This window comes from Calliphora vicina, chromosome X (genome assembly GCF_958450345.1).
Source record: "Calliphora vicina chromosome X, idCalVici1.1, whole genome shotgun sequence".
NCBI lineage: Eukaryota > Metazoa > Arthropoda > Insecta > Diptera > Calliphoridae > Calliphora > Calliphora vicina.
Genome location: NC_088785.1, coordinates 983,842 through 1,002,345, shown reverse-complemented (window position 1 = coordinate 1,002,345; position 18,504 = coordinate 983,842). Strand labels below are relative to the sequence as shown.

The 18,504-nt window shown below is 29.7% G+C and overlaps 1 protein-coding gene across 1 annotated transcript in view; it reads left to right on the top strand.

Annotated features, from left to right (window-relative positions):
• Positions 1-12,583, top strand: part of LOC135962777 (glutamate receptor ionotropic, kainate 2-like) — a 290,464-nt gene extending 277,881 nt beyond the window's left edge. Inside the window, exon 11 of the mRNA XM_065514670.1 lies at positions 12,273-12,583. Within this exon, the coding sequence (XP_065370742.1) occupies positions 12,273-12,583 (311 nt within the window). The remainder of the gene's footprint in view (positions 1-12,272) is intronic.
• The last annotated feature ends 5,921 nt before the right edge of the window (positions 12,584-18,504 follow it).

Here is an 18,504-nt window from a genome sequence, read left to right as displayed (position 1 = left end):
GAACGTGTATGAGTTGACACTAACAAGGTTGACACTAATTTTCTGCACGAGCTCCATGAGAAGAACATAGGACAAATTCGAAACCTGATGCGTCATGTAAATCTGTCACTTGGGTCAAACGCAGCCATTTTCTTGTGCATTTTCGCAATGACAACAATCATATTTGTAATCTGGAGGAAAATATTCGGTCGCATCACTATGCCAACGGTGAACTCCATGAATCATACTAAGCCTGTTGAGAATTGATCATCGGGACGCTGATATTTAAGGATGGGGGAGTTAACACATATCATACACCACCCTAATGATTTATAAAATATTTCATATTGCAACTCAGCATAATGCGTATCCGCGCGTGTTGCAATATGATACCTATTGTTGAGCAATCATTTATTCTTCATTTATTATTTAGAATTAAGCAATACTTTTGTAATAATTGATTATTAAGCAATATTATAATAAAAACCAAAGCTACGTTAAACCAGAATTGGATTAACTTGAATCAATCCAATTCTAGCTGTGAAGACTTTAACTTGAAATCGCGAGTTTTATTTGGAGAGTAATGTAAGTGAAAGTGCGGCAAGGTATTGCCCTTGCTTAACTTACATTAATATAAAAAGAAACAATGCAATAGAAGAAGTTACCTAAATGTAACATAGTTGTTTGATATTATTAATCTTTTTGATTAACTTTAGAAAAATTGAATAAATCATAATATTAATAGGCAAGTCGATTTCTTTAGACCCCGTTAAATTCAAGTATAAAAATTTTAAACTTTTGCTTTCAAAAATAACCAATTTATAACCAAAATTCAAAGAACGTATCAATAAGTGCATGATTTTCTTAAACAAAATAACATTTACGCTTTGAGTAATTAAATATTGTTGCAATCGAATTTTTTTGGCAATCCTTATGAAAGTTTAATACAGTACATTTTTTTAATTTAAGATTTTTTTCATACACATTTATATTGATGATTCAAAATAATGTAAGACGCATATCATAAAGTGTACTTTGAAAGTGTACTTTTTTATAAAATATATTTATAGTTTTATTGTAATCCAAATTTGATAATTTTGTTTCAATATCACAATTAATTTTAATTTTATATCGGTTTTTTGCACCTTCTATAAACTTGTAAAAAGTGATGTTACGTAATGCGACCAGATTTTGAAAATGAAAATAGATGACATAAAAAAAAGTCAAAAATTTATTTGAATTCAACATTGTTTACAGAAAAATTTACGTTCACATGTATGTACATTAGAGTGACAGCCGATTTTTTTTAGATTTCAAAGAGTGCCGGGTGAAATATTGTGACACTAGGCCTAAAAGTTAAGTGCTGAAAATTTGGGCCAAATCGGACAACGATTTCTGGACGCGCATCGAGGTCAAAGTTCAGACATATGCTAAATTTTACTATTTATATGGAATAAATAGTTGAAACTCGTTAACTTTCTGCGTTGTTTTCTAGAAATATGTAGATTTATTTATATTAATGAATATTACATGGAAATTGACCCTGTATCTCCTTTGCGTCAAAATGACCAAAAAACTGTATTATCGCCAAAATTCGGGAAAAATGCAAATTTTTCAGTTTTTGCAAAAATTTTCCTACTAAATAAATACTTTTGCAATTAAATGCAAAATAATCGAAATTTGTACGTAATTATCGTTGTAATGAGATATAAATGTCAAAATTTAGTTAAAAAATGGTAAAGCTATTATAAATTCGCCAGACCATTAACGTGTCTCAGGTCACTTGAACAAGAAATTTAGGAAAAAAAATTAACATATTTCGAGAAAAAATAAATGAAAAGCTAATTTTTATTTAAAATATATCCGTATTCACTTGTGTATGAGTTTTTGTCTTCTTCGGATTCCGTTAACCTATTCGCAGGTATGGCCTAAAAAAAATATTTTTTAACGGCTGTTTCGAATCTCCATTTTTAAATTTTTAAAAATTTTGTTAAACAAATTTCAGAATTTTTCGATCATCACATTGGGATTTATTGAGATCATAGTAGGGAATAAAAATATGAACAAATTATGTCAATACCTCTTACAGCTTTTCCGTACCTGCGATTTAAATTTTTCGATTTTCAAGAAAAACTGAAAAATTGGAATTTCCAATGAAAATATAGCGAAATGAAACTTGAGGAAAATATAACATAAAGAATTTAAAATAACAGCACAAAAATGAAAATTAACCCTTAGTCGCACTTGGGGACCGAATGACCCTCAACTTTTAAAATCACGAAAAACACAGTCATTTTGACCCCAAGTGCTCTTAAAGGTTAAAATCCATTTTTGCACTGTTGTTGTAAATGCTAGACCCCAATGTATAGTTCCCTCAAGTTTCATTAAAATCGGCCCAAAATATATTACTATTGAAAAATTTGACTTTTGACCTTCACAATTTAAAGGTTAACGTTATACAATTTTAGTAAAACTTTGAGACTATATTTAAAATTACCAGGGCTATAATATTATGAATAAATTTTACTTAAAATTTATAACCGTAAGGTCATTGTCATTTCTCTGCGATACAGACCAATCTGTACTGGACTCTATATGCATTAGTCGAACGTCAATGACACATTCCTTTTTCTCGGCTTTTGCGCAATGCTTGCATTCCACGTTCCAGTGAAGTCCTTTCAACACATGTTCCATTAAACGCTCGAATGTGGCTGGAGCATTGCAGAGTCCAAAGGGCATCACGTTAAACTGCCATAATCCATCACTATCACTAAACGCAGTTTTCTCTTTGTCGTTTTCTGCAATCTCTACCTGCCAATAACCACTTGCTTATTGGTTATTTTTTTTCCTGATGTGTAGATGTGTATCTATTTTTCATTTTGGTTACTCTTTTCAAAACATTTTGTTATAGACAGATTTTTCAATATTTAACCCTTTCGCTACATAGTATCCATATGGATACACGTAACTTTAGGAGCACTTTACACTCTCCAGGACAAAAAATAAGTTTGGGATTTTTTAGTTTATATTATTTTAAGACCTTATTAATTATTTAAAATATTTTTGATAAGTTTTGTTATAGGTTTTATTCAAAAATTTTTTATTTAAAAAAAAAGATTTTTATTTTTTTGGTCAAAAATTGATTTTTTTATTATACTAAAAATATACATAAATTTGTTTTTTTCTTTATGAAAACATATCAAGCACCTACAGAAATCTTCATTTTAATCCATTCCGTTAAAAGTTATAAGTTTTAAAAATTCCGAAAGCCGTAGGAATTTTTTAAAAGTTGCATGTATCCATATGGATACAAATTAACGTTTTGGTGTAAAAAATAAACAAACATTGTCATTTGAATTCACATGCTGATACGGTACAGACGTTTATTTTCATTTACGCTTGTACTTGTTGAAATAAAAAAATGCCTAGAAAAATAAATGATTCTGAAATTGAAAAAATTTTAACTAATTTCGTTGATTCCGATATTTCTGATGATGAAACGGAGGAATCAGATATTATTAATAATTTGTTTGATGCTTTTGAAAGTAATCAAAGTTTTATGTTGGAGGAGCTTTCTCGGCAGGGCCCATATGAAATAAATATACAAGATATTGATCTAGACAATGATAATAACCATCCTACTATATCTAAAGATATAGCAGAGCAAGGATGCTCAACAGGAATAGTTGAGAACAATCTTTCAACTTCTAAAAGTTTTGAACCGAAAAAAGTAGATCAATTTCGTTGGAAAAAGACAACGTGGGACTGTCCAGAAAATATTTTTTCAGAAACAGAGAAACAGAAAGTAAATAAATTACCTGTAGAATATTTTTTAGAGTATTTTAATGAAGATTTTCTTGGAAATATTGTTTCGTGGACAAACCAATTTTCTCTCATAAGAGATGGAAAATCTATAAATATGAGTTATGAAGAACTTCTAAAATTCATAGCGTTACAGATATTTATTGGTACAATTGGATATCCTAGATTAGAAATGTACTGGACAATTGGTACGGAAATCCCTTCGTTTCCAGACAACATGACTAGAACTAGATTTCACTTATTGCGCAATAATTTAAAATTTTCAGCAAATGATATTCAAAATGATAAATTATATAAAATCCGTAGCATTATAAATATGTTTACTCAAAAATCGTATTCTCTTCAAAAAGATGAAAATCTTAGTATTGACGAAATGATGGTTCCTTTCAAAGGAAGAACATCACTTAGGCAATTTATGCCAAAGAAACCTACAAAATGGGGTATAAAAATATTTTGTTTGTGTAGTTCGAATGGTATTGTTTATGATTTTGAAATATATCAGGGAAAAGGAACAATTATAAGTGAACCGTCTTTTGGATTTTGCTCAGATATAGTTATTCATCTTTCAAAAACTATATCTGAGCAAAATAATCACAAACTATATTTTGACAACTATTTCACAACATTAAATTTAGTTTTATATTTACGCGAAAAAGGAATTTGGTCAACAGGAACCATAAGAGGAAATAGATTTGAAAAATTGATCTACAATCAGAAAAAGATTTAAAAAAACAAGGCCGTGGAAGTTTTGATTATCGCATAGAGCGGTCAAACAATATATTTCTTCTGAGGTGGCTTGACGGAGGAATTGTTCAACTAGTGTCTTCAATTCATGGTTCTGAACCCCTAAATTCAGTGCGCCGATTTTCCGTCGTAGAAAAAAAAAATATTGAAATAACACAGCCAAAAATAGTAGCCGAGTACAACAAAAATATGGGTGGCGTAGACAAAATGGATTTCCTTCTGTCTTTGTACAGAATTTCGATTAGATCTACAAAGTGGACTCTAAAAATTTATGATCATTTCATTGATATGGCTATTTGTAACTCTTGGTTAGAGTACAAAATGGACAACGAACACAATAATATCAAAAATAAATGTATGGACTTATTGAGCTTTCGCAATGACGTTGCAAATGGCCTCATTGCTCGATCCAATCAGCAAGCATGCTCTCGTAAACGTGGGCGTCCAAAAGCGTGCTCAAATGATATTTCAGTAAGTCCTTCAACATCCGGTAAAAGTCGAAAAATAACTCCAGCAAATTCTGTGCGATATGACGGAAACCAACATTGGCCGGAACATGTGACTGATAAAGGCAGATGTAAATATAAGGACTGTAAGGGTCAAACAAGATATAAATGTTCCAAGTGTGATGTTCTTCTATGTGTACCGAATGGATCCAGAAATTGTTTTAAGGATTATCATTATTTATCGATGGAATAAATTATATTTTATTATATTTTATGTATTAATCAAAATTGTATTTATGTTTTTTAACTGCATGAATTATTTATTTTTATTTTATACCAAAAATTTATCTTATGTTTATAAATAAAAAAAAACTTTAATATCAAATTAATAAAATTTTTGCATTTTTCTTTCCCTTATAGTAAATTTGTATCCATATGGATACATTCTAAAAAACACATTTGGGGTAAAAATTTTTAAAATTTTTTTAATGATTATTGTTTCTAGGGTCAATAGTAGCATAAATCCAAAAAATTAGATTTTTTGAACCTGCCAATAAAAACTTGTAGCGAAAGGGTTAATGGTGGTGTACTCTCAAAAAAATGTTTCGACATCGGTTTGTGTTAATCCTTGCTGTAGGTGTATAATTTTACATGAGAGTTTTCATAATCAAATTATATCTATGGTGATTGGCAATTGAAGCCAAAACATTCGAGAAATAGTAATTGTTATATAAGATATTTACGATTTGTGTGATTTAGGGATGTAAATGAGTTCCCAATATTATTTTAATTACCAGCGGAACAGACATTTTGGTGCCGGAAATTTCAATTACATTTTGTACGAGTTGATGAACTTTCAGTACTATGTTAAGCTTATTTTTTTCAGTAAGCTCGCGTTTTCGAAATATAGCTGTTTTTATATTCACATTACATAACCTATTTTTTGGTGTTTTTCTTCTAAATTTTGGGTAATACAGCATAGAAAATGATTTTTTTCCATTAAACTGGTTACATAACCATATGATTCTTTTGAGGATAATAATTCTGGTGGATGTTTCTTTTAGCTTTATTGAGGATAAATAAAATGTTGTATTCCGAAAATTCTAAACAAGAATGTTTATTTTTAATATTTAGCTCTAGGTTCAACCTTTGCTATTGGACTAGATTTTATTAAAAATACTCTAATAAAAACTACCAATGTCGTATGAAGTATATTTAAAAAAAAATAAGGATTTGCATTCAGTAAAAGTAATTGTGTAAAAAAAAATATCAAAAAAGGCATGAAACTGGAATATTTTTTTTAAATATTTAAAAGAAAAATAATTAAAAATTAATTTTTAATTAATATTTTGCTATTTAGAATTTATTTTCTTAATATTCAAAATGTTGAAATCTTGACATCAAATTTAAACTGTGTAAAATGTATTAAAAAAAATAAATTTCATACTTCTGTTCATATTTTTTTTTTAAAAGAAGTTAAAAACATGACGTTTGCAACAAATTGGTTACTTTTTTAACATTTTGGTTATTTTTTTAATCAAACTTGGTTACAAATATTTTGAGGTTGTGGCAACACTGCATATGAGCAACTCTATCATACGTAAACAGCACAAACACCCAACAACAACATTCTACAATGTGGAATGAGATGCAATGACTAAAGTTCACTGGAGACGATCAAATAAACTTATCAATCACAAATAGAGTGGTCAAACCGGTTTTGGAATTATTCGAAAACCCGGTTTTTTCCAATTTTCCGGTTTTTTTAAACCGGTTTTTACAAAAGGACGGTTTTCTAGTTATTCGACAAACCGGTTTTTTTGTCTCAAGGACTAGGCGCAGTCACGCGGCATTGTCATTATTTCAGATGCGTGTTTGATTTAGCAAAGGATAAGTTGATGTCAGTTAAACCCCATTTGAAGGAGAAAGAATCGTCAGTTTATGTGAGCGATTTTCTGAGTAGAGAGTCGTTGAGTTTGTTAAACTATGCTAAAACCCTGAAGAATGTTGGATATCGAGCTGTTTATGCTACTGGTGGAAGAATTTTTTGCAAGTGAAGTGAATTGTCTAAGCCAAAAATTATTAGAAGTGAAGAAGATGTTGATAATTTTTTACTAGAAGCTACAACAAATAACCCGAGAGGCCGAAAATCGCAATCTGCTTTAGTTGATGTTGATGATGATGTCTATGTATCCCCATAATGAAGTATTTATCAATTATTACAATTTTATACTAATTATTATTTTTTTATTATGATTAAAAACCAATATTTTTATAATTTAAAAACTTTTGAAAACTATTTCAACAGTATTTCATGTTCATTTCTTTATGTTGCGTCTATTAATATTCGAAGTATTTCCTCAATTGAGAAATTTAATAAATTTAAAAGCTTAATTGTAAAATTACCTCGACTACCCAGTATTGTTGCAGTTCAAGAAACATGGTTGGAAAAGGATTTGTCATACATTGTTGCAGACCTGATGGCTATGGAGGAACCTCTGTTTTTATCCACAATAGTTACAAATATAAAATTGAAATGTGTGAAAGTCAACATTTTGTGGATACCATTGTTTTATCGTTAGAAAATGTAAAGTTCATCGGTAAGGCTCTTAAATTTTTAAGTCTTTACAAATCTCCTAAATGTGAAAACAATCGATTTTTGTTATTTTTGGAAAATATGCTTCGTTGCTATGGCCGTAGTCCATGTGTGTTTGTTGGCGATTGCAACATTGATGTTTGGATGTTCAGCGATCAGAAGAACTCGTTAATTTGCTTACAAATTACGATTTTATCAATTGTCATAATATGATAACACGTCCTTTAAGTGGAAAATCGATTGACCACGTTTATAGCAACATTTATAGTGATACGTATGTAGAATCAGTTGAATGCAAATTATCTGATCATAATATTATATTTTGTCGGATTGGAATAGAAACACAAAACCAACTTTTCATGGAAGAAACTCGTCTTTATTGTGATTTTGAACGTGTCAAAACCTATATCCAAGCTGAATTACCACTGCTGCATGAAACGGGTGACCCATCCACTGATACAACTACTTTAATTTCCTGCTTAGATAATGTTGTTAGAAGTTCTACAACTGAAAAAATAATAAAAAGGACTTATAAACATGAAATAACGCCTTGGATCAATGGAAATTTGAAAAAATTAATTATGTATAAAAAGAAATTGTTAAGGCTGAGAAAAATAAAATCAGATAATGCAGACATTAAGATACTATTAAAGCGGATTAGTTGTGTAATCAAAAAAGCATGTAAAGAGTCTATAAACAATTTTTACAAAAATAATTTAGAAGATTTGAAACAAGATCCAAGAAAGAGTTGGAAATTCATAAATGAAACATTGGGTAGAACCTAAAAACAATGTATTCTCATAAAAGATGCCAACGACAACCAAATTTCTGATGATTTGCAAAAAGCTGAAGTTTTGAACAACTTTTTCGTTCAATCAATATCGATTTTAAGATCACAAATTCCATATTCGCCAACAGATTCTTTTAATTCGTTAAGAACATTGGATCGGTGCCAAACAAGATTTAATTTTGATTACACAACACATAAGGAAATGAGAAGTATTATATTAAAGTTGACTCCGAACAAAAGTTGTGGTCATGACAATATATCACCAAAGGTTTTATTAAAGTGTGTAAATGAATTAACGCCCTATTTGGTAAACATTTTTAATAATATGATAAATAAAAGTATTTATCCGAATATATTGAAAATCCATAAAGTAGTTCCAATTCCCAAAGAAAAGAATGCGTCATCAACGGATATGTATAGGCCTATAGCTGTATTATCTATAATTGATAATATTTTCGAAAGAATCTTATATAACCAAATTTCATCGTATTTGTATGGCAACAACTTACTCAGCGATTTTCAATATAGTTTCCGGAAAGGATGTGGAACTGAGGAAGCGGTTTTAAATGTTATAAATTTCATTTGTAAAAGCTTGGATGAAGGGCAGAGTGGTGTAGCTGGAATTTTTTATGATTTTAGCAAAGCATTTGATTTTATGGCATTTATGGAGAGGATCTGCTTTTACTAAAAAGTTATCTAGCCAAACTTGAACAATTTGTTCAAATTGGTGATTGTAAAAGCTCTTTACGTCCTGTTTTGCATGGAGTTCCTCAGGGCAGTGTGCTAGGGCCACTGTTATTTACAATTTTTATTAATGATTTACATAACCTTGATCTAACTGGAAAAATATACATGTATGCTGACGACATTTGTTTATTTTACCCATGCAAACACAGTGGTAAAGACGTACATGGAACGTGATGCAGCCTTAATATCTATGTTTGCTCAATCAAATAAACTCGTTTTAAATTCCAATAAAACCAAATTGATAAGATTCAAGCCAAGTTTGTATAATAATCAATTTTCAATACTTATTGATGGTAGAGAAATTGTTGAAGTTAGCTCTGTAAAATACCTGGGTATAAGTATACAGACCAACTTTTTTGGGACCAACATTTACATCATCTCAAAATAAAAACTGCTCAAGCTGTCGGAATTTTAAATAAATTTAAAAACAAGTTTAATAAAGAAACCAAACTTATGATTTACAATGCTTTAATTCAAAGCCATTTCAATTATTTAGCCATTTTATATGGCTATAAGAAAAGTAATGACTTGAAATCGCTTCAACGAATGCAAAATAAAGCTCTCAAAGTGGTGTATAATCTTCCAATATCATATCCAACAATTTCATTATATGTTGATAAATGCCAAACTATCTTACCTGTACATGGGCTTTATAAAATGCAGCTTTTATTGTATGTTTTCAAATGCTTACATAATATCGGATATAATACTGTTACGTTTTAACCTTTTCAAAACGCTAGTTTATTTCCTTTAAATAAACCGGATACTTTTGATTGCAAATAAAAGCCGTTTAGTAGTTTAAAAATTGTAACAACTCTTTATTTCTTTAAAATGTACAACAACAACAGAATTAAATAGCCACTCGATATTTTTTATACACGCTTATAAATTCTCAGAATTACAGACACAATTTATAATGTACACGAATTTACTTGAAATACACAACACACTTTAAGGCACTTAGATGATGTTTATTCGAAAAGCGTCTCTGATAAACTCACTAACGACTGCAACCTCTGCCACTATTTATAACACTGCATTACCATCTAGAAAGCTCTTTAACTGTCAAGGTTCGAATATTCTAGATCATACGCCATCTGTGGTGTACTTTCTACAATGTTCTTTAACTGATTATTCGAACTCGAATACATCGTTGCCAACTTACAATCAAATCAACTGAAAGCTTTTATTTAACAATGCCCACAGATATGTTACAGTTTTACAGCACTGTTAAAGGGGGGTCAGATGGCATGTATTGCTTGTGTTTTGTGCCATGTATTGGGACATTTTTCCATATGTAAACATATACATACCGTGTGATCCACATGAAACTTTGTGTATGTAAAATACATGTGTATTACTCGTGACATTTTTGGCAATTAGAGCATGTTCTATTTTCGTGTGTATAACAGTGTTGTATTTTCAAATACAACACTGTGTGAGTGCAAAATAAAAAAACAAAACAAAAGCGAGTAAAGAAAAATCATAATAAAATAAGTTTCATTGCATTAAATATATTTATTGTGATTTAAAAATGTTTTAAATAAATATATTGTTAAAAACAATAAACATATAAACTTATAGAGGTTATGTCACATGCAATTACATATGTACGTTTGAACGTGGAAATTATGAATCGTATGTATAATGTGAATTATGACATACACATGGAATTCCATATGTATCGAATACATGTCCCAATACACAAGCAATACATGCCGTCTGACCCCCCTATTACTTGAAAGCATTATGCTACTTTTAAATCAGCCGTTAAAATCGTTATATTTGAATTCAAGTACAATTTCGTAACAATACTATTAAATTCTCGAGAAATGACCATGAAATAAATACAAGAAGTAATGGACAGTTACGAATAGCCTGGTGCAGGTTGGAAAAAACTAAACAGCGTGTAATTTATGGGTAGTCGTGAGTACAATAACTTGCCGCAAAATTTAAAAGATGAAAATAGAATTTCAGTTTTTAAAAAATTATTAATAGAACACATTTTACAACATATAAATGAACTTTTGATATAAATGATCTCAATTTGTAATATTTTTTATTTTTTTATAAGAAATATTTTTAATTGTAAATTTTAGTAATTAATATATTTTGCCAACTCGCCTCTACAATGCCTTTTGGCGCTGGGCAATCTATTGTAATGGATTAATTGAAAAATAAATAAATTGAATAAAAAAAATATTTTGCAAAATTAAAGAAATTATTTTTTAACTGGACAAATTGTGTTTTGGTTGGAAACTGGACAAGACACAAAAAACTGGACAATCCAGGCCATTCCAGGCCGTCTAGCAACCCTATCTCCAGGGCACTTAAGAATTACAAATCAAAAACACGCACGCATGCTTTGTATGTATTTGAGTGCGTTTCGTTTATTTTTATACCCTACACCACTATAGTGGGGAGGCGTTTGTGCAGATGGTTGTAACGTCCAAAAATATTAGTCTAACACCCACCTTAAAGTATACCGATCGACTTATAATCACTTCCTGAGTCGATTAAACGATGTCTGGCTGGCTGTCCATGTAAACCTTTTGCGCAGAGTACAGGTCGCAATTTTGAAGATATTTCGATCAAATTTTGTACATATTCTTTTCACGGACCAAGCCTATTGAAACTGGGTGAAATCGGTCCATTATTTCACCTAGCCCCCATACAAATGTCCTTCCGAAATTGGACTTTATCGGTCATAAATGTTTAATTTATATATGTATCTCCACAAATTCCGCTCCAAATAAGTTTTATATATACGAAATTCATGTCACCAAATTTTGTTACGATCGGTCCATAATTAGTCATAGCTCCCATATAGACCCGCTTCCGAAAATCACTCAAAAATATAAATTATTGAAATTTTAAAAGAAAAATGCTTTTGCTCTTTTACTTAGTGTAGGGTATTATATGGCCGGACTTGACCGACCATACTTTGTTACTTGTTTTTATGTTGCTAATGGATGCTTATCAGCCCAATTATGAATAAAAATTCCCCCGGGAGATTTTTCCCTTTTCTCATTTCCCATTCAAATTCAATGGGAAAAAACTCCCGGGGAATTTTTTATTCATAATTGGGCTATATGTTTTTGATTATATAGTAGGATTATATTTCTTTTTATTTTAATATTTTTTTTAGGTGGCGTATTTGTTGTACTCCTTTGTGGTTTAGCATTAGCCGTTGTCGTCGCTATATTAGAATTCTGTTATAATTCAAAGAAAAATGTTCAAACTGAAAGTCAATCTTTGTGTTCAGAAATGGCAGAACAATTACGATTTGCAATGCACTGTCATGCTTCAAAACAACGACCTGCGCTTAGACGAAACTGTGCGAAATGTATGGAGGGTACTGCTTATGTACCAGCGGTTTCAGCAAGAGGACTACATGGGAATGGGGATGGTGATGACATGCCCCACATAAGTGGCGTCCAATACAACTATTTAAATTAAATACATTTTTTAGAATAATATGAAACATACATTTTGACAAGAGGAAAATAACTTTTATAGCCAAATTTAATAATAAAGAAATGAAAAATTTACATTTTATATGCTTTTCAAGTTAAAATTTTAATCATTTTAATATGGACATTTAAATATTAAAAATTAATCAGGTGAGTACTAGGGTATTCATTCAAATAATGATCGTTCGATTAATCGAATAATTTCTTGGGAATAATTATTCGAACAATTTAAAAATGGCAATTTTCGAATAACGAATAATTCAAACATTTTTATGTAGAATAATCGAATAAAACGAATAAATGTCCATATATATGCAAATTTATTAAATTGCTTAACATTTTTCATAATTCCAAATAAGTAATAATGAATTACTAAACTTGTACTCTTCTGAAATTCGAAAAATGACTAATGATAAAGGGAGTCATTCGATCACTGTATATGAGGGGTCCGATATCTCCGTCATTCAGAATGAAGTTACAATTAAAAATATTTGTTATTTAGAAAAAAAGGCTAAATGATTTTGGAATTGTTTTCGAAACAGAAATTTTTTTGGTAGATTGTTCGGAAGGGAATCTGATCAGAATATTTCTGATGAACATTTTTCGAATGTGTTTTAACATTATCAATACTTGAATTGTTAACATTAACGTTATTATACCCTTCAACTTCGTGAGAAGGGTATATATTAGGGTGATAGGCCCGGTTTTTAATAACCGGTTTTTTGGTTAAGTCGGTTTCAGTTTTTTTGAAAAGCTCACATTTCGAATATCGAAAAAACCGGATTTTTCTCCTCGAATAGCCGGTTTTTTTAAAAGTGTATTTTTATGAGATTTAGTGTATTAAAAACTTTAAAATCCAAAAAAAAAATTTTAAAACATATACTCCAACTATTTTCGAAGACTTTTTATATTTATATAAATGTCACAAGCGATCACAAAGCCAGAAACCAAAGATTTTCCCCGCTCAGCCATTAAATAGCAACAATTTTAACTACCCCCCGTTGCAACATACATATGACAACAAAGTAACATATGCAAATGTACTTAGAAACAGCGTTGCCACTCATAAAATATTTTTCCTACCAAATTTCTAATTAAAAACTACCAAAACCTACCAAATTTATAATATTTGAGAAATGCTATATGGATTCGTTTCAAAATTAATAGTTAACTTAAAATTATATTATTGCTGCTATAAAATTACCCACACAGTGAAACCGAATTCGTGATGGCAACCGAATTTGTTGCCAATCGAATGATTCTACCTTATTAACCGAATTTTACAGTTGTGGGTAAAAAATTTTAGAAGGAGTAACAAAAATTTGGTTATTTCAACCGAATTTCTTCTTTATTAACTGACTTTCTGTTGAAAGAAGCGAAAAATTCTATGTGTGTAACCGAATCATTTGATTGGCAACAAATTCGGTTGCTACTACGAATCTGTTTCTCTGTGCAGAGGATGAAAGTTATTTAATAACACTACAATCATAAATATGTTAAAATCGTTCAGTTTTCGAGATTTAATTTTTGAGTCGATTTAAATTTTGAGTCGATTTAACGATGTATTTCACATAGCCCCCATATAAATGTCCTCCAGAAATAAGACATTATCCGTCATAAATGCTTGATTTATATAGATATTAAATAACATTTTTACAAATAAATTACACCTAAAAATTCAATTCATAATTGACCATAGCTCCCATATAAGGCCCGCTTCCGAAAATTACTTAAACGAGCATAAAACTCCTAAAAGTGTTAGTATCCCGAAAAAATTCAACACAAATAAGTTTCATATAGAAATAAATTACGCGTCCTAATTTCCATAATTGGACATTTAAAGTGTCAGATGAAACTGAAATATTGAATAATAACACATATTATTAGAAAATAAAAGTTTTGAGAGCCCTTTGGCATTTTTTGAACTCAACACTACTAAATAAATACACATTTACCTGACTAAACTAAATGTTAAAGAAAATGCTATCTCATATTTTGCAAATATGTAGTTTTATTATTTTGGCTTAACATAAGTAGTTTTTTCGTTATTATTTTAATTATTTTGTTCTTAAAAATACTTATGTATTCAGAAATATCGTAGCCTACCAAAATACGACAAATATCGGAACAAACCAACCAAACTACCAAAAGTCAATTTGTTAACTTGAAACTACCAATTTTGGTCCAATTGGACCAAAGCGGCAACGCTGCTTAGAAACAACCAAACTCAGACGCAAGACCGTCAACTCCAAAACGAAAATGTGAACCCAGAGATAAGAGAGCAAACGCCAATTTTCAATTATACCCGACTAGAATCTACAATAGAAACTCTTGTGCAATCGGTAAATAACTTTACAAACTCAATGAGTAACATGATGCAAGAAATGCTTAAGATGCAATCAATGTTATTGCAGGCTGTGCTTAACAGACCATGAACTGCCTAAGAATATGTTTTTGGAATGCAAACGGCATACGCCAACACAAAAACAAACTCGAATATTTTTTTAAGAAACCAACAAATTGCTGTAATGCTGGTTTCTGATACTCATTTGACGTCCAGAAGTTAATTTCGAATAAATGGATATGTAATATATGATACCAAAGATCCCAGAGGTAGAGCATGCGGAGGCTCGGCAATTTTAATAAAAGCTCGAATCAAACACTATTTAATGTGTGATTTTTGCAAAGATTAACTTCAAGCTACTACACTCTGTCTTGAAGATTTTCATCGAAACTTAGTGATTTCATCGATATACTTAGGCTTGCCAGACGTACTGTTTTAAGCAGTACGTGTACTTTTTTTTAGTTTTTGTACTTTTAACTGCATAACCCATAAAGAAGTACGCAAATGTGCTTCTTTTTAGTAGAGGTAAATATGTCAGTTAAACGACAAATTTGAACAACAGCAGGATGAAAAATTCTATTGGGTTTTTAACCAAACGTATATGTAGCATTTGCTATAATCAGCAAGAGATTTGTCTTTTTAAAAAACGCGCAGCAGAATTTTTATCGAATATAAGTACTTATATAAAAGGTCGTTTCAATTTAGAAAATAATAAGTTTTGAAAAACTTTAAATTTTTCATCTTAATTCAAACATTTCTTTTCATGAATTTGTGGAAATAATTACATTATTTTCAATCAAAAATATTGATTTAGATCAACTTTTTGACGAATTTATATCATTAAAAACATTTTCTGAAAACTTTGAAAAAGAAAAATCTGCAGAAGAAAAATTTAAAGAATTCTTAAATAGTGAATCATTTCCTAATTTTGAAAAGATTTGTTGCTTCGTCTTTTCAATTCCTCATTATATTGCAGCCTGTGAACGATTTTTTAGTTTAGTGTTTAATTTTTGGAGGAAGGAACGAAATAATCTTTTAATAAAAACTTTGGAAAGCGAGTTAATAATAAAAACAAACTTTAAACACAGTTGTACTGAGTTTTTCAATTTTTTAAAAACCGAAAAAGGTAAAAATGAAATTGTAAATCAAATACAAAAATGTGATAAATATTTATAATTTATTTAAATGTATCAGTAAATTTTAAAGTCAATATATTGAAAATTATAATTTTCAAAAATTAAAAATGTATATGTATGTATGTACTTACATATATCAAAGTATACAATTAAAATTAATTATCTTAAATTAATTTTGAAGTATTAAGCAATGCAAATTTGTTTTTGAGTTTTTATTCAGTTAAATTAATCCGTATCTAAAATGTTATTAAATTATATCATAAAATTAAGAAATCAAAATTTAACAACAAAGTCTTAACTAATTGCTAAAACAGAATTTACTGTCTGTAGATGTAATCGGTTTCTTATATTTGCCTTTACGATATTCATTTGACTGAACACACGTTCAACGTCCGCATTAGACCACGGAAGACTGAGAAGTTTTAAAACAAAATTGGCAATTTCCTCGAATCTCTTGTTCCCTCCGGCATCTCTATATGCTTTTACCTCTGCCCAGAAAGATACAGTGTTGTTTTTATTAATACATTTTATATATTGAATGTTGGAATATTGGTCAATTATTTTTCCAATTTGTTCTTCGCTAATACAAAATAATTTTAAAATTGGTAAAATTTCGCCTTTTTGGAACTTAAAACGTTTTGGACCGAAAAAATCTATATTGTAAAACCTTTATATTGTCTGGTAATCTTAAATAAAGAAGGGGTTAGTTTATGTATTTTTTATGCATATTTATATGTATTTAGCTTACCTTTGTTTTAATTGGGTTATTAATCCAACAACGAAGTTGATGCAATTATTTCTAATTTCTTGTACTTTATTTTTTCGAATTTTGCCTGAGTTTTTTAATTTTTCCACATGCATCTCGAATTCATGACCAAGACTACAGGTGTACAAAATTTGATCTTCGAAATCGTCGTATAATACATCTATATTTTCGTTATCCAATATCTTTTTTTTTAAGATAATTAATAGAGTTATTTCTTTTAAAAGGTGCGTTGGGTCATTTTCATTACTTTGAAAGACTTTGTTAACAGTTTGTATTTCATGTAGAATTTTTTTCAAAAAAAGTAAATATAGATGAATTGTTTCGTCCCTGTACATTTCGTATAAGATTTTAGCTTTGTGGCATTTTTCATTGATGTTTGCCATTTCAAAATGTATCTTTAGTTCATCAATATTCTTACAACAATATTCTTACAACCGCAATTTCTACAGATAGCCATCTTGTGTCTGAAATTCTAGTAATTTTTAAGGGCTCCTTAAAATAAAAATAGGTTTAAAAATTTTTAAGCTAAAGTATGTAAATAATAAAAAACATACTTTTCCATTAAAATTTTCGTATAAAGTTTTATAGGATTGTTGACGATTAGAGCTCTTTGAAAACCAGTTGAATGTTTCATAAACAATAAATTCCAAATTTGTGGGTAAAAAGTCTTTCAAAGACTGGCTGCAGCTTGCAGTAAAGCTGCAATGAGTGGCATACGCATTTCACAAGAACCAAATCAGCAACATCTTTTTTTAGTGCTACATGGACGCTTTTATTTTTACCAATCATTACATTCGCATTGTCAGTACCAATTCCGACCAATTTATTGATATTTAATTTAAATTTTTGTAGGGTATCTTTTAAAGAAATAACAATGCTTTCGGCAGTTCCGTTAGGAATTTCTTCGATATTTAAAAATGTAGATACAATTATATTTTTTCTTTGGCTGAAGTAAATTATTGCCAAACCTTGAAAAGAAAATGGAAATATATAGTTTAAAAATCGTTAAGTCTTTAAGTTCTTCATTAAAATGTGGCCGAGGACATTTTTTATTATTTTGCTGCATTTTGTACGATGTAACTTTATTGATGCGCAGTCAAACTTTGCTTTACAAAGTTCACCTAAGTGGTCTACTGGCTTAATTGAGCTATGAACAGCAATGTACGTACATAATGTAGCTTCCTGCTGTTTAAAGCTTACGGGTTTGAATGGAATGGGTTTATTTTTTGTGATATACCCAATGGCACTTTCATGTTTTTTTGTTTCTGCGTGTTTCTCCAAACAACTAAACTTCGCCAAAATATCGCATTTGCAATATTTGCAGAAGACTTTACCAGAATCTTCGGACTCTTTTATCCAATCCTCAAATTTTTCGTTACTTAGCCATTACTTACGGAATTTTTGAGCATACATTTTATTCATGTTATCACTTTAAAAACTTTATTTTATTATTGAATTTTTGTTTGACTTTAGTTTAATTTAAAACACAAATTTACTTGATTTTTTTTTTGCATGACTTGTGTGTGTGTAAGTAAGCAATTGTCAGTTATTTAAATTGTTGTCATTGATATAAACACTAATAATTCACACTGTTGTATTTTTTAGTACCTACAGTGTTGTTAGTTTGCGATTTTTGTAAAATAAAATGTTAAACATATTTT